Source organism: Pleurodeles waltl, chromosome 10, assembly GCF_031143425.1.
Source record: "Pleurodeles waltl isolate 20211129_DDA chromosome 10, aPleWal1.hap1.20221129, whole genome shotgun sequence".
NCBI classification, from domain to species: domain Eukaryota; kingdom Metazoa; phylum Chordata; class Amphibia; order Caudata; family Salamandridae; genus Pleurodeles; species Pleurodeles waltl.
Window position 1 is genome coordinate 446,604,187 of NC_090449.1, and position 27,992 is coordinate 446,632,178.

At 42.8% G+C, this 27,992-nt stretch overlaps 1 protein-coding gene across 1 annotated transcript in view; it reads right to left on the reverse strand.

The window, feature by feature from the left end:
* Positions 1-27,992, reverse strand: part of LOC138262427 (acid-sensing ion channel 1C-like) — a 1,178,398-nt gene that overhangs the window by 117,833 nt on the left and 1,032,573 nt on the right. The window contains exon 10 of the mRNA XM_069212327.1: positions 11,945-11,997. Coding sequence (XP_069068428.1) covers positions 11,945-11,997 — 53 coding nt within the window. The remainder of the gene's footprint in view (positions 1-11,944; positions 11,998-27,992) is intronic.

A 27,992-nucleotide genomic window follows, 5' to 3' on the forward strand; every position in this document is an offset into this window, starting at 1 on the left:
AGACTTTGGACCTGGGGCTGCCCAGATGATTTATGGAGCGACTGCTGACAGATTGTCCATCTTTAACAGAATGCAACTGTTCACCTTGTCCTTGGTCCAAAAGCAAACGGTGAAAGAGCCCTCCATCAGCTCTAAGCAGTTGATGTCTCGGGATTGATCATGTGCTGACCCTTTCCCACTAGGGAAGGAGTCGCTACAGCGTGCTCCCCAACCAGAACTGCTGGCATAAGAATCGATAACAAGGACTGGGTCAGAGCTGAAAATGGTGCTGTCATTCCAGGCCTCCATGTGGGACAACCACCAGAGCATCTGAGAATTTACCTCTTTCGTCAGAGGAGCGTGTTTGGAATATTGAAGGTCCCTGCGGAGCTCGAAGGCCTAGAGCCTCTGTAGGGCCCTGTAGTGTAGAGGTCCTGTAAAAATTGCTTGAATAGAGGAGGCCAAGAGCCCTACTATCCTGGCTACTTGTAGGAGGGAGGTCGATGACTTGGAGACAGTCTTCTGCAATTCCTTGTGGATCTTGGCTATCTTTTGCGGTTGCAGGCTGAGAGTCTTCTTCACTAAGTCGATGAAAACCCCCCAAAAAATACGTTGTCTGGAAGATGTCAGAAGAGACTTCTTGGCATTGAAGAGGAACCCAAGATTTTCCAGGAAGGAAATTGCATAATGAAGGCGGTTCCTCAACCTGAATAGGCATTGATCCATGAGGAGGAGTTTGTCAAGATAAATAATTAGATGCGATCCACATGCTCAAAGGTTTTCCACCTGGTTTTAGTACTTTAGTGAAGCACCAAGGGGCTGAGGAAAGCCCAAATAGCAGGGCCTTGAATTTGCAAACCAAGCTGTTCCACTGGAATTGTAAAAAAATGGCGATGAGGTGGAAAATTGGAAATCACAGCTAAGCATCCTGAAGATGGAGAAACTCCATCTAATTGTCCGGACGTAGCAATTTGCGAAGCAGGTGGATCCCCTCCATCTTGAAGTGGTGGTAGACCAACTAGTCACTGAACTCACTCAGATTGATGACTGGACGTTGCCCACCATCCCGTTTTTCCAAAATGAATAACTTGCTGAGGAAGCCTCGAGGATGTAAGGAGGAAGGGACAATTACCTCCTGATCCATCCAGCCCATCTGCTCCTGTGAGAAAAACATCAGGCGTAGCCTAGATTGCTGGACCGGGGAGCCGTAAAATTCAATCTGAAAACCATGGACAGTTTGTAGTACCCAGGCGTCTGAGGTAAGAGACTGCCAATTGTGGAAGAGTTCACTTATAAGCTTGGGTTCCTTGGATGTGACCTCTGGGAGTCCACTTACAGCTTCTTCCTCTATGGCCCCTTCTGCTGGGGAAGAACTCACCTGGACAGGGTTGGTCTTGCCCTTTATGGAAACCTTGTCATCTTGCAGGACCTTGCACATAGAAGTGGCCAGTCGAGCACCCTATACCACGACCAGCCCCAAGAAAAAGGCACTGGTGGAAGACCCATTTGATCGAGGATTGGGCCTTATTGAGGGATGTGAAGGTGGCAACGAATTTGGACAATTCTTTGATAAAGGGCTCACTGAAGAGGCCACCTTGCATTGTACTGGTTGGTCTAGCAAAACACCTCTGGTGTTGGGGGAAGGCAGGTTAAAGGGAACTGGGCACACTCAAACCAGTTGAATGAGACATCTCTTCAGAGGTTCAATGGCCGAAGCCCCTGCTTGATAGATAGAGGTGTCCACAGCCTAACACAATTCATTAGCCAGTGGGGAGGACCGGAATGGTCTCCTCCTCCACATAAGCATCCTGCATAGTGAAAATTATAGGAGATAGTGCAGGGAACAAAAAATACTATTGCCTGAGTACAGTGTACAGGAAACTGTGAGCAAATCCAGCATGTAGGTATTATATATATATATATATATATATATATATATATATATATATATATATACATATGGTGGGAAATGACCTCATTGACCAAATATATACAAAATGGTTGTGTGCCACGAGGTCTCAGAATTCTAATATTGCCTACCCTGGGTGATATAGATCCTGATCTTCTAGAACAATGGAGAGCGCATACATCTGAATGCTCAGTTAAATTGATGGACACTTTGATTATTCAATCAAAACGTCGTATGGAAGAACAAACCCATAAAATTGAACTTCTTACTAAAGAACTAGAAAAAATGGGTACCTCCTCAGAAATACAACAATTGTTAATGAAGATGGAAGAACGTATAACTAAAAAAGAGGATGAAATCAAGCTCCGTAAGGCCTCCAAATTCAACAGAGACAAGAAAGATTATGAAATAGGTAGAATTTATACATTTGCTCGTAAATATAATACACTTAGAGCACAAGACAAAGTTATGATGATGGACAGTCCTAATATAACAACTAATACAGCAGAAGACAGCTCGGATTTGAGTTCATCAGCTGACGAAGCTTCTGCCAATAAACTGGATTTTCACGGGGAAATGAGACTACTACGATCAATCACGCCACAATCAAACAGAAGTCGAGGACGAAGTCGAGGAGGTTCAAGACGCGGAGGGGGAAGGGGCAGAAATCACAAATATCAAGGCTAGAGAGGACCTTTCGATCTGACAACTCCAATATCATTGTAAATATCTCTAAAGTACAGCTCACCTCTAATCAGGAGCGAATTCTAAATTTAGGATTAAGTTTTTGTCCTGATAATCATTGGGATTATGTTGACACCAGAATAGAATTGTATAAATATACACGTAAGTTGCGGCTGTTAAAATATTTTTCCAAGACTACAAAGGCCACTACATCTTGTTCCAACATTAATGTAGACACTTTATCTGGTTTTCATATCAATGAAGCGCCTGATTTAGTAGAAATTGGCAGGTTGGGTTGTTTGGATGATGTTAGCAATGATACAGGTGATGAGAATAACACTTTGATTGATATGGGTTTTGTTACTAATAAGACCATTGCCAGCAGGCTTAAGCCCTCCAGCAGATTTAATCCCCAATTACCGACTGGTAATATGATTGATTTGTTCTATGAATTGGTAGTTGATGACGTTGATCGGTTTCGGAATGATTGGAAAAGGGTTAAAATGAAAAAAGCCCAAAGAGTGAATTTCTCAGCCTCAGATTGGAAAGATCTAAATGAGCTTAAATCCAATAACACAATTATCATCAAACCCTCCGATAAAGGAGGGAATATTGTTATTATGGATATTAATAGCTATATGAAGGAGGCTAATCATCAACTTTCCAATAAACAACATTATCAAAAACTAACTACTAATCCCACTAATGAATATCAAACTATCTACTGGGAGATGCTTGATAGCTGGCACACTAAAGGGCTAATTGACCAAAATGAATATCTTTATCTCAAAGTTTTGTTTCCTAGAATCCCTTGTATTTACTTTCTACCAAAGATTCATAAAAATACAAAACATCCTCCTGGTCGACCTATAGTGAGTATGAACTCATCCCTATTAGAAAATACCTCCCGTTTCTTGGACCTTTTCTTATGTCCTTTTGTCACCGAATTACCGTCTTATCTTCGAGACACCAATGATTTTCTTGCTAAGATTCACAATGTTCCATGGCAACCCAACTATCTATTGGTAACCATGGATGTGACTGCATTATACACTTCCATCAAGCATGAATTTGGTATTCAAGCATGTTGTCACTTCTTGGGCACTCGTAAAATTGAATTTCTTCAACACACTAACATGCTAATCAGCATGTTAAGATTTTGCCTCACCCACAACGCCTTTCTATTTGACAATCAACATTACTTGCAGAAACAAGGGACTGCAATGGGAGCTTCATTTGCTCCCACGTACGCCAACCTTTACATGGGCTGGTGGGAAAAGGAGATAGCTTGGTCTGACTCTAATGGTAAATACATGGAACAAGTGATACTATGGGTCAGATATATTGATGATCTCTTTCTTATCTGGGATGGTGACGAGATTTCTCTCAAACAATATGTTGATATCTTGAACAACAATGAGCTGAACATTCACTTAGACTTGAAATATAGTGCACAAACTATAGAATTTCTTGATGTCCAGATCTCTATTGAAAAAGATGTCTTACAGACAACCATTTTTCGTAAACCAACAGCCTGTAATTCAATCTTGCATGGCAATAGTGGTCATCCAAAAGCTTTGAAATGGAGTATTCCATATAGTCAATTTCTACGGGCTCGTAGAATCTGTTCTAATGATGATTGCTTCAAGACTGAAATCATGACGATGACACAGAGATTTTTAGAGAGAGGATATCCTTTGAAGATCCTTAAAGATGCACACTTGAGGGTCTTGAATATGTCTCGAGAAAAATTGCTTTTCAAGCCTGATAATATTCAGAATCAAGATCACAATAAGGTATCATCACCTAGACTGTTCTTAGAGTTTAGTTCTCAACATTCGCATTTAAATAATATCATACAGAAAAATTGGCATGTTTTGAGACACGATACTGCCATCAAGGACAATATAGGTCCACATCCATGTATCACATATCGCAAAACTCAATCTTTGGGTAACCATCTTACCAGAAGCCTATTTCAGAGTCCCAAAACTAATATGTCATGGTTGGCTAAAAAAAGCTTGGGCTTTTGGAAATGTGGACATTGTAAATCATGTTTGTATGCACAAAATACTCAGACATACACCACGTTCGAAGGAAAAATTTGTGACATAACTGAACGTATCACATGCGAAACTGAATACGTTGTATATGTCATTGAATGTGGGTGTCGCAAAAAATATGTGGGTAGTACCATTCATAAACTGAAAGTCAGGTTCCTGCAACATCTCAGAGCCATTAAGAATCATGATCCATCTTATCCTTTAGCTAAACACTTTTGGGATGTACATGAAGGTAACTGTAGTTCCCTAACATTTTATGGTGTTAAAAACATTGCGGCCCATCCCCGAGGAGGCAATAGAATTGCACATTTGAGACAAATGGAGTCCAAAACTATTTTACTTTTAGGTACAGAACACCCTTGGGGTCACAACTTGGACGCAGAGCTTCATGTACATCTGTAAAATTTTTAGATTTTCCCATACAGAGATATATACACATTTTTTTACATTTTCTTACACATAGATTTTGTCCAATAGAAAACATGAAATGAAATTGATGACTTTTTTAGAATATTGTGTTTTGTTAGGATCCTTACTGATTGATTTTATCATTATTGTTATGATTATTATTATTAGCATGTTGCCGGATTGAAACTTAGTGTATTTTGGTAATAATTTGTTATTAATAATTTATTCACTTTTAGGGTGTCATACTCATCTATTTTATTCCTATACTGTTGCATAGGTCCTTGGGGAGGATAGCGGCGCACATATACATTCTCCTGTTGCTGAATTTGTGGGGTTTATTTACAATTTCCTAATCGATAACAATTTGACCTATGATATGGATCTATTAATTAATCTCTTCAGATTCCTTTTAGAATATACTAATCTATAGGACTATGACTAATTTAATGAATTATGATGATGAATATCCATTTATTTATATATTCCACGTTGAAATCGCTTTTACCTGTATTTTATTTTGTATTCTCAGAATTGACTGAATTTACTCCATTTACTTGTCATCATTTGTCATCTATTTATAGCCTGTATATGAAGTGGATGTATTGCAATCAATTGGCAGTACATATATTTATATATTTATATATTTATTTATATTATTAATTACATTTATATATCAGGCTTTTAAAATTAAAATTATAATTGAAATCAAAATCAAAATTAAAATTATTAGGTATAAGTGGGCAATATGTGGACATTAAGAGTAAAAGGAAAAAGGAAAAATGAAAATTGAGAAAGAGAAGAGAAAAAAATAGCATACATGGGATTTGTTTTTTATTCAAGAATTGTAGACTGTGATTACAATTAATTAATTTTTTAGTGTTCACAGGTGACCAGACTATATTTGTGATAATGTATTATAATATGAGAGAAATATATAATGTCACATTTTTAGTTCATAGTTTATTTCAAAACATGCACAGGATTAGGAGTTTCTCATTTTTAAGTTGAAATTGTGACGTTACAAAATGGCCGCTCCATTTGCACTTCTCTTGAGCTATGCAATGAACATCAAAGAAGGACTATATGGTTTAAATAGTTGAGTGTAAAATGTCTGCCAATGTCCTGTTGAAGGCTTCGGCCGAAACGCGTAGACATTTGGTTGGGACAGCGTGTGTGTCTTTTGAATGGTGAGCACATTGTCGACCGTTTTTTTGTGCTTTTTGTACCAACTTTTGCTGGTGTGATTTACCTGCAATCTAACCTTTTTTCAATAAACAGCAGCCGATGAATCTATCGAGAATAAGTGTTTTTTTGAGTATTTTACCAGCTGGTATTGAATGATGTGCAGCCCTTGGTGTGCGATTTAAATACACCATTTTTCTGGATATATTTATATATATATAAAATATATATATATATTATATATAAGCAGCTGGTTCAAAATCTCTATGCGCTCTTCCTGCTGGTGCAACTTTAGGGTTAAGACCAAAACCCTCAAAACTTACAATCCCAAAAGAAAGGAGACACTGCACTCCCGGAGGTTTCCAAATGCACTCCTCATTTATTGTCAAGGAAACATTCCATCAGACACCACAACGCGTTTCGACATCTTGTCTTGTTCCAGGTGGATTTAGTCTGCTGTTACTCATTCTCTCCTGACGTCGTGATGTAAATGCAGCATTCTGGGGTTGATAGTTGATAGATTTTGCACCTTTAGTCATTGCAGTATTACTGCTACCCAATTACTCTTGACATGATTACTGCAAGTAGTTTTTGAGATATTAAAGGAAATCCATATTTGTATATTTAGGTGGAATCTAAACATAGATCTCATGGTGAGATCTGATTGGCTGTCAGCACATCATCCAGAAAGTGATGGCAGCCACCTTGGTACCAATATACATGATAACATCCATTGAAATGTACTGTAGTGAATGATAGGTTTTGAGGGTCCCACAAAGGAGAACATATACAGGTTAGGGATGTGCAATTACTATCGCCTGATGCCTGGGACATATTGTTTGAGGTCAAGGGCAACAAGTTTTCATGTTTATTTTGTCCTTAGGACAAGTAGGCCCAACCCCCTGCAGCACAAACCCTTTGGCTACCAGTTTACAAAGACGTGAACTGTCTGCAGTTGAAGTAATATGTGTCCATAAGTTAATGCTGTTCAAAATTGTATTTATGGTTCATTAATGAAAAGACTTCATTAAGAGGGTGCGCGCTGTAAATAAAGGTTTTATGGTCACACTGCGCTACTGACAGTGGTTCCAGTAAAAAAAAAAAAATGTACATACATGTTTGAAAAGTTTAACAATATGAGACTAAGTATAATGCTCCCAGAATGCTCGCTGGTTATATGCAATTATTTGCTGAGGCTCGTAAGCAAGAGTTCAGAAAAAAATGCAAGTAGGAAAAAAGAGTTTTGCTACTATGAAATTTTAGCTGCTATTTCTTTGAAGCGTCATTTAGTAAAATGTGTTGATGCATGCTAGTATTTCTAAAAAATATACATAATGAAAAATCAGTGTAACCATTTTCAATGAGATTATGGAAAACATGAAAATAAACAAGCACTGCCAAAGCCAACAGACCCAACACTTTTGTGAGTCTTTTGGTTTAGTCAATGAGTGTCTTGTTTTGACATGGCTTTTGTAACCCTTTATTGTTGTGGGAGCTGCCAGGTCCTCACCATTGTAACAAACATTGACAAAAAGCAAAAAAAACGTTTTTTGGTCTCAAAAAGCACACATTGCCACCAGTGGCCTAACAGAGACCCCACTGCCCCGCTCCAGGGGGTCCACTCAGTACAGCACCTGAGCTGAGGGAGTCAGGGAGGGAGGGGAGTGATGGGGTACTCCTCCAGTTTCGTTACGCCACCGACTGCCACAGTGGTTCCTGGCACGGAACAAAACTTTGTGTGCCAATATGCTCCTTGTGGAAAAGCAGAATGCGATCACTCACAGTAAAGCCAGCTGAGAGAGAGAGAAATAGAAGTTTAATAAAAACAAAATGTCTTTAACACCAGACCTAATTAGGGACCGAATTCTTAAAGAAAGTCACAAATGGGCACCCATGGTATATGTCTTTGAATTAGTGCCTTTCATGAACTCACAAGAACTTACAGAAGTAGATCAGGAAATTGTACTCCTACAAAATATTTGTTAACTGTATTATAGCAAATATGCATGTGTAGATTTGCTCAGGGGGAAAATCTATTGAATGTTTACAAGTTCACTTTCCCTCCAACCACTTTTTTCCCAACCCTGGAAGAACTTCTACTTCTGCCATTGTCATGAGTAAATTTCCAACCTTTCTCATTATGGGAACAAATTAGAGAAGAGCTGGTGAAAATCCTTAAAACATGACAGTTAGTAAGTTTGCAGACTCAATGGCATTCCAGCCATGAAATTATTGCTTATTGCTGCCTCTAACCCCAGCATGTAGATCTGCGAAAAGGTTGCAAAATAAAGAAATTGCTTTAGAGGGGATTGAGATTGTAAGTATTCAAGCCCTACTATAGTAGTAGCCCTGGTATAATTAGAGGGGCTATTATCAGAGCTCTTACATAATTAGGTTGCTGCCATAATTTGTTGCCGCACTACATGGCACCCAAGGGACAAGTAGATTTTTTAGAGGACACGTAGATTTAACAAGCAACTACAAGTAGATATTTTATTAAATTCCACACCCCTGCAGGGGGATAACAGATTTTAGTTACAATATAAATCATTTGCTGCTAAGGTGATTTCACCCTGTGAAAAAACATTCTGCTAGGATTTCATGAATCATGTTTGAGAGAAAACTGTTTTCTTATGATTTTCGCATAGAGGTTATGGAAGGTGCTCCAGTAGCTAAAGTGAGAGCTTATTTTCTGTTAATTCACACCATCTTTCTCAGTCATATGAGAATGAAGTCTGACATACTCAGTAAAACATATACTTCCGACAGGAGCAGCCTGTCAGTTGATTCCCTTATGTTCAACTGCAGTCTCCCAGAGTGTTCTAAAGAACAGCTAGAGCACTAACCTTTGTCTTACCTATGACAAAAGTGTGACACACCTAAATCCATCTTGATTGAAACAAACTAGTAAAATTTTAAACATTTAACTTAGAAAGCAACAAAATGAGGGGGTTTAATTTTGTCATAGAAATTATGGCTAGTGCTGTAGAAAGAAAAATCAGGATACGTTTTAAGTGAGTTCTCAAATATCTTCCTCTTCTATTTGATTAAAACATTCTAACATGTAGCCTGAAACATGCACATTCTGAATTTATGCCACAAGTGTAGCATATTTGACTGCCATCTTGATGGAATTGAAATGGAAAACTGAAGGCAATTTCTACTGAGGATACTGCAGTGAATGAAATTAGGGAGCTTCATTACAAATACATCTCCCAAGATGGCAACCAGAGAATAAAGAGCCCAAATGTAGCAAAAATATCACCAGTGGGTAGCCCAAGTATAGACCAATGACAGAAGTGTGCAAAACACTTCATTTTTCTGTTTGTTTGCAGTTTTATATAGCACAGACTTGACCCAAAGGTAATGCAGTTATTTACAGGAGTATCAGTCACATTACACAAGGACACATTCATTTTCATTTTAGGTATGGGGGGATTAAGTGATTTTCCCAAAATCACAGGATGTCAAGCTGACTCCGAAACTCAAACATGGTTCCCCAGTTGCAAATTCTGCAGCTCTGGCCATAACACCGCAAACTCTCCCTCAAGTGTAACAAATAATCAAGTGATCAACTGGATAAAAAAACATAAAGATAGCAAATGATTTAAAAGTGCTTTGTCACTATTTGAGAATTCAGAAAGAAGAAGGGGACCAAGTCAACAAGTTGACCGCACTGAGCAGGCGGGAGGGGCAGGGGCAATGGCAGCACAATGGACCTCAGGGGAAAAGGGGGCTGGGGCAACAAACCAACCATGCAGGACAGGCAAGAGAGGCTGTGGCAATAACACAGAACATTGAGGGCAGAAGGAAGAGGCAGTGGCAGTGGCAGTACAACCATACATGCCAACAGACCTGATTCAGGCAGGAGACTCCTGATGTTTTAAGCCCAAATGGGCTTTATATTATTTGTTTTATCTGTTCCTGCCTAAAATATCTCCTTTTTCCATGTAAGTCACTGGGGAAAATCAACCCCCAAGGCTTTTAAAAAAAATTCTCTTTTACCAAGTTCAAAGTGTTGGCAAGTATGGTACATTGGATCATGGAGGGCAGGAGGAATAGGATAGGGACATGGAGCCAGATAGCACAGGGCAGGAGGAAGATGGGCATGGGCAACCAAACTGACCTAACAGGGCAAGCGTCAGAGGCTGCAGTAGTACAATACACCAAATAGGGCAAGCGGCACTGCAGTGCAGGACAATGGATAATGGAAAGCAATAGGAAGGGGGCAAGGCCATCCACATGGACAACAGAGAGCAGAGGGGAAAAAGACAAGGGCAACAAGCTGACCATACTGGACAGACAGCAGAGAAAGTTGCAACATAACAGTCCATAAAGGGCAGGAGGGAGGGGACATTGGCAGCACATTGGACCATGTAGAGCAGGAGGGAGGGGGCTGGTGCATGGACTTGGACAACAAAGAGTAGGGATGAGGTGGATGTGGCAGCAAGCTAACTGTTTCGGGGAAGCGGGAAGGGCAGTGTAGAACAATGGCCACAGAGGGCTGTAATTAGGGGGCAGGGGCTTGGACTTGGACAATAGTTGGCAAGGAGGAGGGGGCAGGAACAACAAGATTGGATGGGGGCAGCACAATGCCAGACCAGGCCCTGCGTCCAATCTCCACCGACCTCACCGTACATTGCGATGGACATCTTATCGTAAAAAAAAAAAAACTAGTAATTCACTGAAAAACTCTGACTACATCAGCTGAATTTCTATGGTTTTGTGTGTGTAAAATCTGAACCTAACTATAACGTCCCTGTAACCTTTTTTTTGTGTGATTTTGTAAGGTTTTATATAAACACACAAAAGGTTAAGTGTGTAATATGTTCCTATTTCTAGATTGGCATCAAGGAGTTCTGATAACATTGTAAACCACAAGTTCAAAATGTAAACAACATCATATACCATATAAGTGCTACCCAAACCAGAAAGACTCATCACAGGTAATGTATTGATACATGACAACACACTTTAGGAACACAGGTTTTAGATAATCTGCACTGATACACTATATAAAGTAGTCCTCCTTAGAAACTTTAGAGACAGTAGCAGAACAATTGTTGCTGAAGGGTATTCAAAGGTATCGGCAGTCTACAGCAGAATACATGGGCTGTCTGGAGGTATGGTAGTGTTAGTTAAGGGTAACTTCATTTTACCCAAAGAAACAATACACTTATTGTATTCTAACTTTACCTTATTTGTGCATTGGATTGTGTTGTGTTAAGAGGATTCTATCTCCTAGGACATAGATGGCACAAATGCTGCAAACTCATTAAACTTGAATTTCAAAACCTATACCTAGCAATAATCTTTTCTTCATGGACTGAAGTAGTTAGGTAAGCAAACTCCTCCATTCATTTTGTATAAAAATAATGCAATAGTGTCCCCAAAAGTTGGTACGTAATGGTTCTTAAACCCTGAAGAATCATAGTCCCAAAACAACTACATTAAATCACATAGTGGTCTTCTAAGTATAATGTCCATCTATGCTCTTGTTCTACCTTCAAAGGAAAGGCGGCCCACTATATCCACATGCAGACTTTTCTTATTCCTTATCCCAGCACTGGACTCATACATAGAAGACATGTAAGGGTCTTCTCTCGTGACCTCTGCCTGTTCATCCCATACCCAACACAGCTCTTAGTCTCTGTGTAAGATGGAACAGAAAGCAGAAGACGGTGACAGGAGGAGAGAGTTATATGAATGGGATCACTACCTGGGAACATGACTGGGTGTGATGCCAGGGCTGGATGTGTTCTCTGGACTTTCCTGGAATAAACAGAATAGAGAAAATGAGAGAAAGAGAAAGAGGGATAATGTGGATGAAGTGGATTTTAACAAAGCAGACAGATCAGAAAACAGTTTAACAGACACTGTCAAAAGACTGGCAAGCGGGGTTCTAAAGTTTCACAAGGCTCCCCAGATCCCTGGAATATATGGTCATGAAATCAGTAGTGCCAACATAAGTACACATAAATGATGTGCCGATGTAAGAGTAGCTGAGAGAGGAAGGAAATGGGTTTTGCCATGCAATTTGTTTTTTGTCAGAGTTACTGTCACTCTCTATATAAGATGCGGATAAAGCGTAGAAGATAATGCTGTCACCAGATGGATTTTATACACAACATCGAGTGGAAGGAGAAGGTTTGCTATGTCTACTGTATCAGTCTCTCAACAAATGGGCCAACAATCTCAATACAGTCTTGGATCTATTAGGAATGGTATTGAGCATTTTGATCATTTGAAACTTTGTGATATCATCTTCTATGTTCTTAGTGGCTAGTGTTGTTGAGTCATAACAAAAAAGTAGTGTGGAGACGCCAGCATGATAAAGGAGGAGAAAAAAGACAGGGGGTTTTCACATCAGCGGTGAATACAAAACAAACTGAGAAAATGATAAGTGGGGGGAGGGAACAAGTTATATTTTCAGCATTCTGATGGTAGTACCCAGGTTTACTCTGGGTAAACAATCAATAGACACAATTCAGCCCATATCTATCAATGGAAGTCACTATCTAAATGCAAGTAGCAGACAAGGCCTCAACCCTAATGATGCAAAACAGTTCTTTCGGGTGACTCCTGCTCTTCTGCCATGATCTTACCTGATTTTATCACTGTGGTAAAACAAGACCTTTATGAAATTTACCTAGGCTTAATGTTTGACAGTGAGTTATCTTTGATGCTACAATTCATGTTTCCAAACGAGTAGACCACCTAGCTCTCCTGTCTGAAGATTGCTTCTGCAGTACAGCCTCACTTGGAGAATACACCCTTAATCCATTTTGTCCCTCAGATCAAACATCAAAACAATATTGTGGAAAAGAACCGGCTATGTTCCATGAAAGATAATTTTGGTCCGTAGGCTAAAATTCTGCAATTGAAAAAAATCGTCTCCTTTTCTGACGACGCCAACACCACAAAAGTTAGCTTCCAAAACACCATGACCAACATGCGGCTTGGATGATGACCAACTGCCTCAAACTAATCTCAGACAAGACTGAAATCCTCTTTTTCGTAAACAAACCATCCCCCTGGGACGAGTCATGGTGGCCCACCACCCCTCTATCCTCGGTCCCCACTCATGACCTCCAGCCACGCATGCAACCTAGGGATTATCCTATACACACAAATAACAATGAAACAATAGATCAATGCTGTATCCTCTGCCTGCTTCCACACTCTTTACATGCTCAGCAAGATCTTCAAATGGCTTCCCAGCTCCACCAGAAAGACCCTCATCATCAGCCGCCTTGACTACGGAAATGCTTTCTACGCCAGAACAACACAACAGCTCCTAAACCGCCTCTACACCATCCAGAATGTCACAGCAAGACTTACCCTCAACCTTCCCAGGAGAACCAGAATCACTCCACGCCTCAGAACCCTCCACTGGATCCTAGTACAGCAGAGATGCCTTGTCAAACTCTTCACTCATGCTTACAAGGTCCTCCAAAACATAGGTCCTGCCTAAATAAACAACCACCTCACCTTCCACCAATCCTCCAGAGAACTCCACTCAGCAACCCTTGCACAAGCAGACACACCTCGTATCTGACTTGAACGAACAAACCGGAGGCCATTCCTTCTCCCAGCCCGCCGGAAATAAATGGAATGCCTTACCCCTCCTTCACATACTTCAGAAAACAGCTCAAGACCTGGCTCTTCCAACACCACTACCAACAGAGCTAGAGCTGCAGCCCCACTACAGTGCCTGGAGACCCCCCCAGAGTAACAAGCTTGCGCTTTACATATCTTTTTTATTAATGCCAATTTCATGCAAAGGGAGCGACCCCTTAGGCAAGGGGAGCGACCCTGGGGGGCAAACTTATTTTAGACCATTTCTGCTCCCTTTCGGGGCAGATTGACCTATTTGAATTTGGCCGATTTTTTTTTTTTTTTTTTTTTTACAGATGGGGAGCGACACCTTAAGCAAGGGTCGCTCCCCTGGGGGGGGGGCAATTTAATTTTAGGCCGTTTCTGCCCACCTTGGGGGCAGATCGGCCTATTTTTATTAGGCCAATTGGCCCCCAAGGGGGGGCAGAAACCACTTTGGCACCAGGGATTGGTGTGTGTGTGTTTTGTTTGGGGGGAAGCCACTTGGGCAAGGGTCGCTCCTGATGGGGACACATTACTGTTGGCCATTTCTGCCCCCCTTGGGGGCAGATCGGCCTTTTTTTGTAAGGCCCATCTGCCCCAAGGGGGGAAGCCCCGTAGACACCAGGGAAGATTTGTTTTCAAAATAAGAGGGTGGGGGTATGGCCATACCCTCACCCCAAATAAATGGAGACAAAGTTGTTCTGCCCACCGGTGGGCAGAAGGGGCAATTACCCCCGATCCACTCCCGGTGGGGGTGGGGGGGGCAGAAAGCCTACTAGATGCCAGGGAATTAAAAATAAAAATAAAATAGTGGGGTGGTGGCTAACGAACAGTGTGGGCATGGTTATGCCCCCACCCCAACTGAAGGGGGTAACAATCTTTCAGTTCTCCCCCCAGCATACTAAAAGATCTTATCCCAATGGCAAGCAAGAGGACATTTGATTATTTGGGGATTTGGTTTTACATTCGGGCCATGAGATCTTGGCTAACTCTCAAAATTGTCCCACTTGGAACGGTGAGAGCTGCACTTTTTGGACTTTAGTATGCTGCCGTCAGGAAAAATCTACGAGACATACACACATCTGAAAACTAAACATCTGGGTGAGTCCAGGGTAGTGTGCTTCACATGCACCCCGCAATATTTTCTTACCCACAGTGCCCTGCAAACCTCCAACTTTGCTTGAAATCATACATTTTCCCAACATTTTTGTGATGGAACCATCCAGAATCTGCAGGAATCAACACAATTCCTACCACCCAGCATTATCTCATTTATACTGATAAAAATTCTGCCCCACTTGTCAGACTAAAAACATTTTTTTCCAAACTGCCCTTTTGGACCTGCTTTGGTTCCTCCTCAATTTCAACATGTTTTTGGCTCTTCCCTGTCACAGGCACTTGGCCCACTTACACAAGTGAGGTATCATTTTTATCGGGAGACTGAGGGAAACGTTGGGTGGTAGGAAATTTGTGCCGTTGAGGTGATCCCACACAGAAATGTGGGGAAAATGTGATTTTTAGCTAAATTTGCAAGATTTGCTGAAAATTCTGGGTAAGAAAACTCTGGGGAATCCAAGCAAGTCACACCTCCCTGGACTCCCTCAGGTGTCTAGTTTTCAGAAATGTCTGGGTTTGGTAGTTTTCCCTAGATGGCTGCTGAGCCCAGGACCAAAAACGCAGGTCCCGCCCCCTGCAAAAGCAGGTAGTTTTGTAATTGATAACTTTGATGTGTCCACATTTTGTTTTGGGGCATTTCCTGTCACGGGCACTAGGCCGACCCACACAAGTGAGGTACCCTTTTAATCAGAGATGTGGGAGAATGCTAGGTAGAAGGAAGTTTGTGGCTCTCCTCAGATTCCAGAACTTTGCAGCACCAAAATGTGAGGAAAAAGTGTTTTTTGGGCCACATTTTGAGGTTTGCTGAGGATTCTGGGTAGCAGAACGTTGTGAGAGTGCCACAAGTTACCCCATACTGGGTTCCCGTAGGTGTCTAGTTTTCAGACTTGTCCAGGTTTGGTAGGTTCTCCTAGGTGCCAGATAAGCTAGAGGCCAAAATCCACATCTAGGCACTTTGCAAAAAACAGGTCAGCTTTCATAAGAAAAATTTGATGTGTCCATGTGTTTTGGGGCATTTCCAGTCACGGGCACTAGGGCTACCCACACAAGTGAAGTACCTTTTTTATCAGGAGATTTGGGGGAATGCTGGGTGGAAGTAAATATGTGGCTCATCTCAGATTCCAGAAATTTCTATCACCGAAAAGTGACGAAAAAGTGTTTTTTTGCCAAATTTTGAGGTTTGCAAAGGATTATGTGTAACAGTACCTGGTGAGGGCACCACAAGTTACCCCATCCTTGGTTCCCATAGGTGTCTAGTTTTCAAAAATGTCCAGGTTTGGTAGGTTTTTCTAGGTGCCAGATAAGCTAGAGGCCAAAATCCACATCTAGGCACTTTACAATAAACAGGTCAGCTTTCATAAGAAAAATTTGATGTGTCCATGTGTTTTGGGGCATTTCCTGTCATGGGCACTAGGCCTACCCACACAAGTGAGGTACCATTTTTATCAGAAGATTTGGGGGAATGCTAGGTGGAAGAAAATATGTGGCTATTCTCAGATTCCAGAAATTTCTATCCCCGAAATGTGACGAAAAGGTGTTTTGTTTTGCCAAATTTGGAGATTTGCAAAGGATTCTGTGTAACAGAACCTGGTGAGGGCACCACAAGTTACCCCATCCTTGTTTCCTAAAGGTGTCTAGTTTTCAAAAATGTCCAGGTTTGGTAGGTTTTCCTAGGTGCTGGCTGAGCTAGAGACCAAAATCCACAGCTAGACACTTTCCAAAAAACACGTCCATTTTCTTTGGGAAAATGTGATGTCCACGTTGTGTTTTGGGGCACTTCCTGTCACGGGAACTAGGGCTGCCCACACAAGTGAGGTACCATTTTTATCGGAAGACTTGGGGGAACGCTGGGTGGAAGGAAGTTTGTGGCTCCTCTCAAATTCCAGAACTTTCCATCACCAAAATGTGAGGAAAAAGTATTTTTTTGCCAAATTTTGAGGTTTGCAAAGGATTCTGGGTAACAGAACCTGGTGAGAGCCCCACAAGTCACCCCATCCTGGATTACCCTAGGTGTCTAGTTGTAAAAAGTCCACAGGTTTGTCTGGTTTCCCTAGGTGGCTGAGCTAGAAGCCAAAATTCACAGCTAGGCACTTTCCAAAATACACATCAAATTTAAATGTAAAAATGTGAAGTCCATGTTGCGTGAGGTACCATTATTATCGGGAGACTTGGGAAAAACAGAATAGAAGAACAAGTGTTATTGCCCCTTGTCTTTCTTTACATTGTTTCCTTCCAAATGTAAGACAGTGTGTAAAAAAGATGTCTATTTGAGAAATGCCCTGTAATTCAAATGCTAGTATGGGGACCCCGGAATTCAGAGATGTGCAAATAACCTCGGCTTCTCAACACCTTATCTTGTGCACATTTTGGAAATACAACGGTTTCCTTGATACCTATTTTTTACTCTTTATATTTCACCAAATTAATATTTGTATACCCGGTATACAAAGTAAACCCATTGTGAGGTGCAGCTCATTTATTGGCTCTGGATACCTAGGGTTCTTGATGAAACTACAAGCCCTATATATACCCACAACCAGTAGAGTCCAGCAGACATAACGGTATATTGCTTTAAAAAAATTGCCATAGCTGGAAAAAGTTATAGAAGAAAACATGGACAGAAATGGCTCTTTTTTTCACCTCAATTTCAATATTGTTTTTAGCTGTTACGTTCTGTAGGAAAACCTTGAAGGATCTACACAAATGACCCCTTGCTGAATTCAGAATGTCGTCTACTTTTTAGAAATGTTTAGCTGTCCGGGATCCAGCATTGGTTTCACACCCAGTTCTGTCCTTAACTGGAAGGAGGCTGAAAGCACAAAAATAGTAAAAATGGAGTATGTTGCAATAAAATGCCACAATTGTGTTGAAAAATGTGGTTTTCTGATTCAAGTCTGCCTGTTCCTGAAAGCTGGGAAGATGGTGATTGTAGCACAGCAAACCCTTTGTTGATGCCATTTTCAGGTAAAAAAAAAAAACAAATGCTTTCTTCTGCGGCCCTTTTTTTTGAAAAAACTAAATTTTAACTGTATTTTGGCTAATTTCTTGGTCCCCTCCAGGGGAGCTGTAGGTGGCTGGCCTGGTTTGTAGTGGGTACCCCAGGTTATACCAGGTCCAGTTATCCCTTATTAGTGAAATGTAGTCAGTGTTTCAGCAGCATAGGCTGTCTAGAGCTGGCTGTAGCACAGCAGCTTAGGCTGAACTAGGAGACATGCAAAGCTCCTGCAATACTTTATTTTAGTGACGCAAGGACAAAAATATCTCAGAGGCAATACTCCTTCTGGGGGTAAGTATTATACACAATATACACTAGAGACAACATCAGGTAAGTAAATAGTCACAGAATAGTGCAAACAGTAGAAAATACAACAGAATACAATAGGCCTAGGGGAAACACAAACCATATACTAAGAAAGTGGAATGCGAATCACAAATTCCTCCCTAGGCAAGTGTAGTGTGTAGAGGGGTGCTGGGAGTGTGAGAAAACACCAAAGGAAACTAAAATACCCCACCCCAGAGCCCAGGAAAGTAGGAGTAAAGTACTGCAAGTTTCCTCAAGACACACTACAATTCGTGATTGGAGCTATTGCAAGAACCAAGCAAGACTGCAAGCAACAAAAGGTGGAGTCCTGGACCTGAAAAGCTGTGAAGAGAGGAGACCAAGTACAGAAGTTGCAGAAGATTCCAGGAAGGAAAGGAGCCTCTGCCAACCTAGAAGATGGTGCAAAAGAGGATTCTCCGGTTAGAAGAAGTCTGCTGAAGAGTACCAAAGAAGATGGCTGTGGGTTCCTGCGTGATGCAAGAGATGCCCACGTCGAGAAGTTGGATGCAGGCAGTTTGCATCGTCGCTTGATTCGTCCAACAAGCCTTGGTTCAAACAAAGTTGTGGTTTGCGTCAAAATGGCGCTGCCTGGACCCAGGAGGGACCTGGGGGCCTCAACCTGGACTGAGGCGGCAGAGGGGGATCCCAACACTGGAGTGAGCCCATAGATGACCAGGCAGCACCCATGGGAGTCCCAGGACACGGAGACAAATAAGGTGCAAATTACGGTTGGTGCAGCACAACAAAAAAAGAGTCTCATACCGCCGGAGAACAACTCAGCGAGTTGTGTGTCGCAGGATGGAGTTCTGGGGGCCTGGACCACACTGCATGAAGGATTCTTGCAAAAAGTGCACAAAGGCCCCAGGAGCTAGAGATGACGCAGTGCACAGGGGTACTGTTGCAAACCGGGAAGGCAAACTCTTACTTCTGAGAAATTTGGACAGCTGGACCATAGGACAGTCTGGGTCGAGGGGGTCCACCACCTGTGTTCCAGGGAGCAGGCTCGTCATCAGGAGAGGAGTCCCAGACAACCGGTCGTCGTCTTGGAAAGTGCCTGCTGGAGCAGGCAAGTAAGTACGTCACTCCATGTGGGATTCCTTCGGTTCTTCTGGTCCAGGTGAAGGCAGAGAGTCCTCAGAGCATGCACACCTTGGAAACTGTTGCAGTTGCTGGCTGGAGCTGAAGTTGCAGAGTCACAGTAGCCTTTCTGGATACTTTGTTGCAGTTACAGGGTTCCTGGAGCAGTCTGCGGTTGATCTGGCAGTCAAAGGCTGATGCAGAGGATTCCTGGTGGAAACTTGCAAGCTGAATCTGAAGAGGACCCCAGGAGAGACCCTAAATAGCCCTGAGAGGGGGATTGGCTACCTACTCAGGTATGCACCTATCAGGAGGGGTCACTGACTCGCCCTGGTTACTCGGAGATATCCAGAGTGTCCCCACTCTAACGCCAAGGACACACTGAAGGAGCTCTGGGCACCTCCCCTGGGGTGGTGATGGACAGGGGAGTGGTCACTCCCCTTTCCTTTGTCCAGAGTTGCACCAGAGCAGGGACTGGGGGTCCCTGAACTGGTGTAGACTGGCTTATGCAAAGAGGGCACCATCTGTGCCCTTCAAAGCATTTCCAGAGGCTTTGGGAGGCTACCCCTCCCAAGCCTGTAACACCTTCTTCTTTAATAATTTATTCGGTTCATAAAAACCATAAAAGGCACATAATAAATACATAAATACAAAATTTTGGCAATGAATTAGCAAAATAACATTATTGATGCAACGTTCGAATTCTAAGAGCAGCATATATATAATTTAACACAGCCTGTATCGTCTCTACGTCACCCAAATCATGTAAGTACAAAAAACACAAGGTGGCTAGTTCTAATGCTTTTAGACAGAAAAATAGGCCGTAACAACCTTTTTCTTGGGGTGTCATAAAAAGTGCAAAAGAGTATAAAGTGCAAAGTGCTTTGAGATGTTTTTCCATCACAGCAACACGGTGGAAGGTTCTTAAACCAGTTCCCGCCAGTAGGAAATGCTACCAGATGGTGTATTAAATTCAGACGTAACCTGGTAAGTAGGAACCTTTGTCGTTCGAAACTAGTAATGTCCAAATATAGCTTTGGATGAAATTGCTGGGATTCGATCCTCTCCTTATCTTTTCCTTTCCCTGTATTTTGCTTTAAATCAGATATTTGGTTCCAATACCTTTCCTTTACCCTTCTAATATCCCGCTTTGACAGTAATTCCGGTTTAAGAAAAAACTCTCCCAATCCAAGGGAAGAGAGGATAGATTGAACATATCTAAGCCAGGGTATGTCCAGTGATTGAGATAGTAAGAGGCAGTCCTGGATCACCATTCTACATAAGTGGGCATCAGGTTTTGCCCACATTTTTAACCATAACAATACAGGTTGAAGCTTTATATGATCAGATATATTTCTCAAGCCCGCTTCTTCATGACAGAATGCTACTGAAGTTGATTGCGGAACTGCCAATAACCTCCTTAGGAACTTATTTTCCACAACCTGAGGCTCCAGCATTCAGCATGACCCCAGACCCCTGCTCCAAGTGTCGCAATGGAAAGACATTTGCTAGTAAAAACAGTCACCATCTCTTTTACAGGTTTATGTCCCACCTTTTTCGAAAATCTAAAAACAGCATCTATGGCTCTTTGAAATTGAGTTGAACGCATATTTACTAAAAATTTCCAGCTAAAATCAACATCAATGAGGATCCCCAAATACGTAAAAAAAGGGACCTTGAGTATTTCTTCCCCTTCCAAAATATTTTTTTTTGTTTTTGCTAACTTTGGCCCGTTCTTCATCACAAATGACTTTGATCTATTAGTTTTAAGGCCAAGGTTTCCGATAAATGTATTAAAAGCATTCAGAGACCATTCGCTGTTCTAGCAGTGAGCACGGCATCATCCGCGTACAAAAGTACTGGGATCGGTGATTTGTTAATAATTGGCAGATCCTTTCCCTGTTAACATAGAAACTTCTCTAGCCCGTTTATATAAAGAATGAAAAGAAAGGGGCCCAGCACGCATCCCTGCCTAACCCCCTTTAATGAGGGGAATTTTTCTGTCAGATCCCCTTCCTGAGAGTATCGTACTCGAGCAGAAGTACAGGTGTGAAGTCTACTAAGTAAGATTATTATATCTTTGTCCACCCCCATATTCAACATAGCCGTCCACAATTTCTCTCTAATAACTGTATCAAAAGCACTAGACAGATCCATGAATACTAAATGTACACATCCCCTTTTAGCTTTTGTATATTTTTGGGCAATCAAAGTCAGATTGAGTGTTTGTTCAACTGTGCCCAGGCCTGGTCGAAACCCAAATTGCACCTCTGATAAGCAATTTGTCTCCATTGCCCAGTTTTCCAGTTTGTTTAAGAACACTCGCCCTAAAATTTTAACTGGGCTATCCAGAAGGAGATTGGTCAATAATATACAGGATCGGCCCTATCCCCCTTCTTAAAGATCGGGACAATAATCGCCTCTCTCCAAGTGTCTACTAATGGGCCAGTCATCTCAGGACATTAGTAAGCAACGGTCCCCATATATTTGGGAGCTCTTTATATAAATCAGACGGAATTCTGTCCGGGCCCAGGGCTTTATCAGAGGGACAATCTTGGATAGCCTGTTTTACATCAGCTACACTTATTGTGTTAGTAAAAGCCACACTGATTGGGACATCTATCATTGTCAAAAAACAGGTTGCATTATCTTGGGGGGCATTATTCTCTAGAGTAAAAGTTTTAAAAAAATTATCCACGCAGGTTTGTGCTGGAATAACAGTGTCCATACTCATTTTCATCTGATCATTCAATAGAATGAGCCAAAAATTGGTTGTGTGTCTATTTTTACTCGCTTCAATCAATTCGACCCGAGCAGACTCTCTCAGTTCGGCCTTTCTAGTAGCAAGTACATCCTTATATTTCTTTCTTGCAATTTTAATAGCATGTCGGTCTTGGGGAGAAAAATTGGTTGTTCTCTTTAAGATTTTTAATGCAGAGGTGCATGCATGATTAAACCATCGGGGTCCTCTTTTCCTATTAGTACTAGGACACTGCAGCTTTTCGGCCATATACCTCGTCAATGCAGAAAAGGCATGAATGATTTCGTGGGGGGGCGTATCTTCACCCAGAGCTGTCATAACATCTGTCCATTTATTCAGCATTAGATCTTTTAAAAAGTTACTGTTATCTATTTTTCCCCATTTAGTAGTCAGACCTTTCCGCATTGAGAGCTTCATGTCTGGGTGTTGTTCCTCTACTCTTAGATCACTATTCAGACCAAGGCTTGTTTACACGGTTAGAGGGTTATGGTCGCTAACACAGGTTAGTGTCACCCTAAACTGCCCAACAAAGGAGGCAAGTTCTCTAGAATAAATAATAAAATCAATTATAGTGTGTGCATCTCTGCTTATGAATGTTGGTACCCCCTTTGTTAATGGTGTTGGAAAGAGCAAAGCATTAGCTGCTATCACATGATTGAGAGCGTTCCCATAAGGAGTGTTTAAAATGCTGCATAAGGCAATCATATTCATCAAGCAGCCCACAGCAATCTAAATACTCTATTTCACATAAATGGGCATTAAAATCACCAACCCATATTATTCTTAATTCCTTCTTGCCTATAATCATTGCCTTATGTATCGTCATCTCAAGATTGTCTATCACACTGGTATCTGCAGGATCAAAAGTGTTATAATAGTTAATCAACAATACATTAAAAGAGTCTGCTAATTTCAGAAATAAAACCAAAAAAAAGCAGATGTGCCCATAACACGCACATCCACCCCCTTTGCCATTACTGATACAAAGGTGACCAAACCTCCCTTAGCTCTGCCCATGGAGGACTTAGTGGCAGGGACGCTATATGTAGCGTAGCCATTAATATAAGGGGGCTCTATAAGCCAGGTCACTTGGCAACAAATAAATAGATTCTCTGTCACTAATCTTAGCCATTCGGGACTTTCCATTTTTGATTTTAATCCTGCCACATTCCAGGAAATAATCCCTGAAACTGGCATATCAGACATATTGGAAGCTCCCTCGAGGTGCAAATTAGATTGCTGCAGAGTGGCTGTCTCTAGGTTCTCCTCTAGGGAGAGCCCAGTTACTGATGGTCAGTCTAATTTCTCTAGAGAGCCCAAGGTTCAAATCTATCGGACAGTATCAAGGTACTATCAGGGAGCTCAGAGACATAAGAGTGGCCAATATTCTGTTTACCCGAATCAGTTAAATAAGGCAAATGAGGCTGGGGTGAAGGAAGAATAAACCCTGTCAAACGTTGTACTCTAATTGATCCTACAGACTGCGTTGTGGTTGAAAAGTAATGATACAGAGAATTAACTAACCACGGAATCCTGAAATTTATAATTATACAGTCCCCTTTTGAGGACTTGGGTGACATGCCAATCCAGGGGACCCGTCTTACAGTTAGAATATCCATAAAAAGGTCTGCCCTCCGCCCCCAATACTTTCCAACCCAATGTATGACTTTATTACGCAGTGATGTATGGCATTCAGGATGTGAGCTTTCTAGTATGGGCACATTTTCCAGAACTAAAACATATGGAACACAAGCCAATGGCAGCCTTGGATAAGATATTTGATCTCTAGTATACATTAATGTAGGTGCTACTGACAAAGACTGCGCCGAGCCCTCATAATCCTCCCGAATGGGTAATCTCCGCTGGGATAGCATATTTATGGGATAATCTTTTGCCACAGAATTCACAGGCTTTAAATTGAAATTCTGAGCATGATTCATCCTATCATTTTGTTTTGGGAGAGTAGCCTGGACTACTGGGCTTAACTAATCAGCAGAGTTAGGATGGGGTTCGACTCTCATCAATGGTGGTTTCAATACCATTGATAACGAGTCAACCTCCTCCTCAAGGATAGCCACTCTCTCCAGAACCAAGTTACACAACTTCCTTATGTCACTAAAGTGATTTTCAAACTGGGTAAAATAGTCCTTGGAAAATTCCAAGGGTTTAGTCTCTCTTGTCTGTTTCCTGATAGCTCTGATTGACGATTTTGTTTGTGTCTTCCCCTTTATGTTCTCAATTCCTAATGAATCTTTTCCTGAAACATTAGATTTTACCAATGGCAAAGCCAAATCTAAAGGGGAGTCTGCAGTATGGCAGGAAATCACATGCCTACTCTTTTTTTGGAGGTGGACTCTCCGAAATCATTGGAGTAATTTGATCAATTTGAGGGTCCATATCTATTATGACACAAAGATTTCCTATCCTGGTTACTGGAGATTTTGTATGGGGGGGGCCTTTATTCCGTCTCGCCTTTTCCTGTTTTCTCCAAGGTTGATTAGAGGGTAGCTTCCACCCTCCCTATCTCCGACTCAATAGCACCCATCAAAGAAGTGAGATAACTTGTTATCAGCTTGGGGGCGGGGGCTTCCCGACAGTAACCCCCCTTCCCATGCTCCCCTTTACGTTTCCCCATCAAGACAGACAGATACCTAATTAAAAACTAAATGTTTTGTTTAAAAATAACAGCCAAATGATCTGCCAACAAATAAATAAATAAAGTTAAAAATGTTATAAACAAACAGAGATAGGTCTGGCCCGGCCTTTTCTGGCTGCGGACGGACGCCGGCGGGCCCGCTCTTGGCCCGGTCTTCGCCCGCGTGCGTCCCACGCAGTGGAGGGCTGAGACAAATTTATGCACCTCCTGGGGTCAAAGTAAACAGCAGCTGCGGCGTTCTGCTGCGAAGAATCCCGGCTGTTGGAGTCCAAGCCCCCTCGCCTCCTCAGGATGCGCGTCCCGCGCAGCAGAAGGCTGAGCCAAGTTTATCCGCCTCCTGGGCCAAAGTAAACAGCAGTCGCGGCGTTCTGCCGCAGGGAATCCCGGCTGTTGGAGTCCGAGCCCCCTTGGCTCCCAGAATGCGGGTCCTGAAGGGCTGAGACAAGTTTTTTTCAGCCTCTTGGTGTGTCGCAGATGGACAGGCGACAACTCGAGTCCAGCCCGGGGGACTCTGAGCCACTCAGGGAGTCAGAGCCACTGAGGGAGCCGCTTAGGTAACATTCACGGTCTGACAGGGAGTCGAGGGACGGGGGCGTGTCAAAGACCGGAGACTCAGAGAGACGCCGGAACAGAGGCTGGAAGAAGGAAGAAGGAGGCAGCAGTGGGCTGGAGGTCCCGGGGAGGATACCTCCAGGTGCGCTGCTGCCAGTTGTGCAGGTTTTGGCGTCTGGAGGGCCAGCGGGGTGAGCAGGCTGCCCAGCTCGTGGCCCGCTGAAAAACCGAAGATGTTGTCAGCTGAGAGCAGCTGCAGCTGCAGGCGCAGAGCCTCGAGAGCAGGAGCGGCGGCGTGTGGGGCTCGGCCAGCTTGGGCCCGGCCTGTGCAGCACTGAGAAAGACGAAGAAGCTGCCACCAAAGTCGATGTCCCCGTGGGAGGGCTAGGCGGGTGCTGCTCCACACTGCCCCACGGCGTCGTGAATAAAGCAGCAGCACGGCCCGCAGAAGCCCACCGTGCTATCTAGAAGACCCTCAGCGATTTCCGTGCGCTCTCTTGCTGAAGCCGCGAGGTCCGCAGGCCCCAGCTCCCTTGCAGATGGCGCCCACCCATTCCTGTTTGTAAGTCTGTCAAGTTCAGGCACTCACTGCCCCTTCAGCTCACTCTTCCACCTTTCTTCCTGTAACACCTATTTCCAAAGAGAGAGGGTGTAACACCCTCCTCCCAAAGGAAATGCTTTGTTCTGCCTTCCTGGGACTGAGTTGCTCAGACCTCAGGAGGGCAAAACCCTGTCTGTGAGGTGGCAGCAGCTGTAGCTGCATTGCAAGCCTCGGGAGCTGGTTTCGCAGTACTGGGGGTCCATGGTGGAGCCCCCAGGATGCATGGGATTGGCCCCCCAATGCCAGATTTGGAATGGGGGGACAATTCCATGACCTAAGACACCTTATATGGCCATATTCGGAGTTACTATTGTGAAGCTACATATAGGTATTGACCTATATGTAGTGCAAGTGTGTAATGGTGTCCCTGCGTTCACAAAGTCTGGGGAATTGGCCCCGGACAGTGTGGGAGCACCTTTCCTAGTGCAAGGTTGCCCTCACACTTATTAACTTTGCATCTAGCCTTCAGTAAATGAAGGTTAGACATATAGGTGACTTATAAGTTACTTAAGTGCAGTGAAAATGGCTGTGAAATAGTGTGTGCACTATTTCACGCAGGCTGCAGTCCTGAAGAAGGGTTTGTCTGAGCTCCTTATGGGTGGCAAAAGAAGTGCTGTAGCCCATAAGGATCTCCTGGAACCCCAATGCCCTGGGTACCATATACTAGGGACTTATAAGGGGGGGTCCAGTGTGCTGATTGGAATTGGAATATGAAGTCGCTAAACTATAGTGACTAATTTGGAAGCAGAGAGAGCATAAGCACTGAAGTACAGGTTAGCAGAACTTCAGTGACACAGTTAAGCACTACTGACAACACACACATTAGGCCACAAACCATGTGCAGTGGGGTACTGACCAGCAGGATCTCAGTGAGACAAGCAAAACAAACTGACAAACAGGTAGAAATTGGGGGTAACATGCCAAGAATGATGGTACTTTCCTACAGGAACCCACAACATCTGGGTACCTCTAGAATCCCTAGGATGTTGGAGAAAGAGGACGCAAATTTGGCGTGGGTAGCTTATGTGGACAAAAAGTTACGAGGGCTGTAGGAAAGTACCATCTTGCCTGGCATGTTATCCCCATTTTTATTTATATGTATGTTTGTTTTCGCCTGTGTCACTGGGATCCTGCTAACCAGGACCCCAGTGCTCATAAAGTGTGCCCTGTATGTGTTCCCTGTGGGGTGCCTAACTGTATCACTGAGGCTCTGCTAACCAGGACCTCAGTGTTTATGGTCTCTCTGCTTTTAAAATTGTCACTGCAGGCTAGTGACTAATTTTACCAATTCTCATTGGCACACTGGAACACCCGTATAATTCCCTAGTATATGGTACCTAGGTATCCAAGGTATTGGGGTTCCAGGAGATCCCTATGGGCTGCAGCATTTCTTTTGCCACCCATAGGGAGCTCAGACACTTCTTACACAGGACTGCCACTGCACCCTGAGTGAAATAATGTCCATGTTATTTCACAGCCATTTTACACTGCACTTAAGTAACTTATAAATTACCTATATGTCTAACCCTCACTTAGTGAAGGTTAGGTGCAAAGTTACTTAGTGTGAGGGCACCCTGGCACTAGCCAAGGTGCCCCCACATTGTTGAGGGCAAATTCCACGGACTTTGTGAGTGCGGGGACACCATTACACGCGTGAACTACATGTAGGTCAATACCTATATGTAGCGTCACAATAGTAACTCCGAACATGGTCATGGTAGTTTAAACTTTAAAGCTTTGAGGGGTCTCTGCACTGAAAGAGGTTTAGCTATTGGTAAGAATCCTACAAAAGATATTCTCCTTAGCCTTCTCCTAGAAAGTGACCAGAACCAGTCTGGCCCATCCCAGGATCAGGAGGTAGAGGAGGGGGGTACCCAGCAAGACTCAGAGGAGTCCCCTGAGGATACTGGGGAGGGTTCTTCCAAAGACCTTCCAACTAACAGGCCATCTAGTGACACTGGTAGTGGGAGGGGGTCACACATTAGTAGGACTCCTTTCACTCCTAAAGGCCAGGATATTGTAGTCCAGCCAGTTAGGGACAGGTCCAACTCTGCCAATTCCCATATCTCTTCTGTGTCTCACA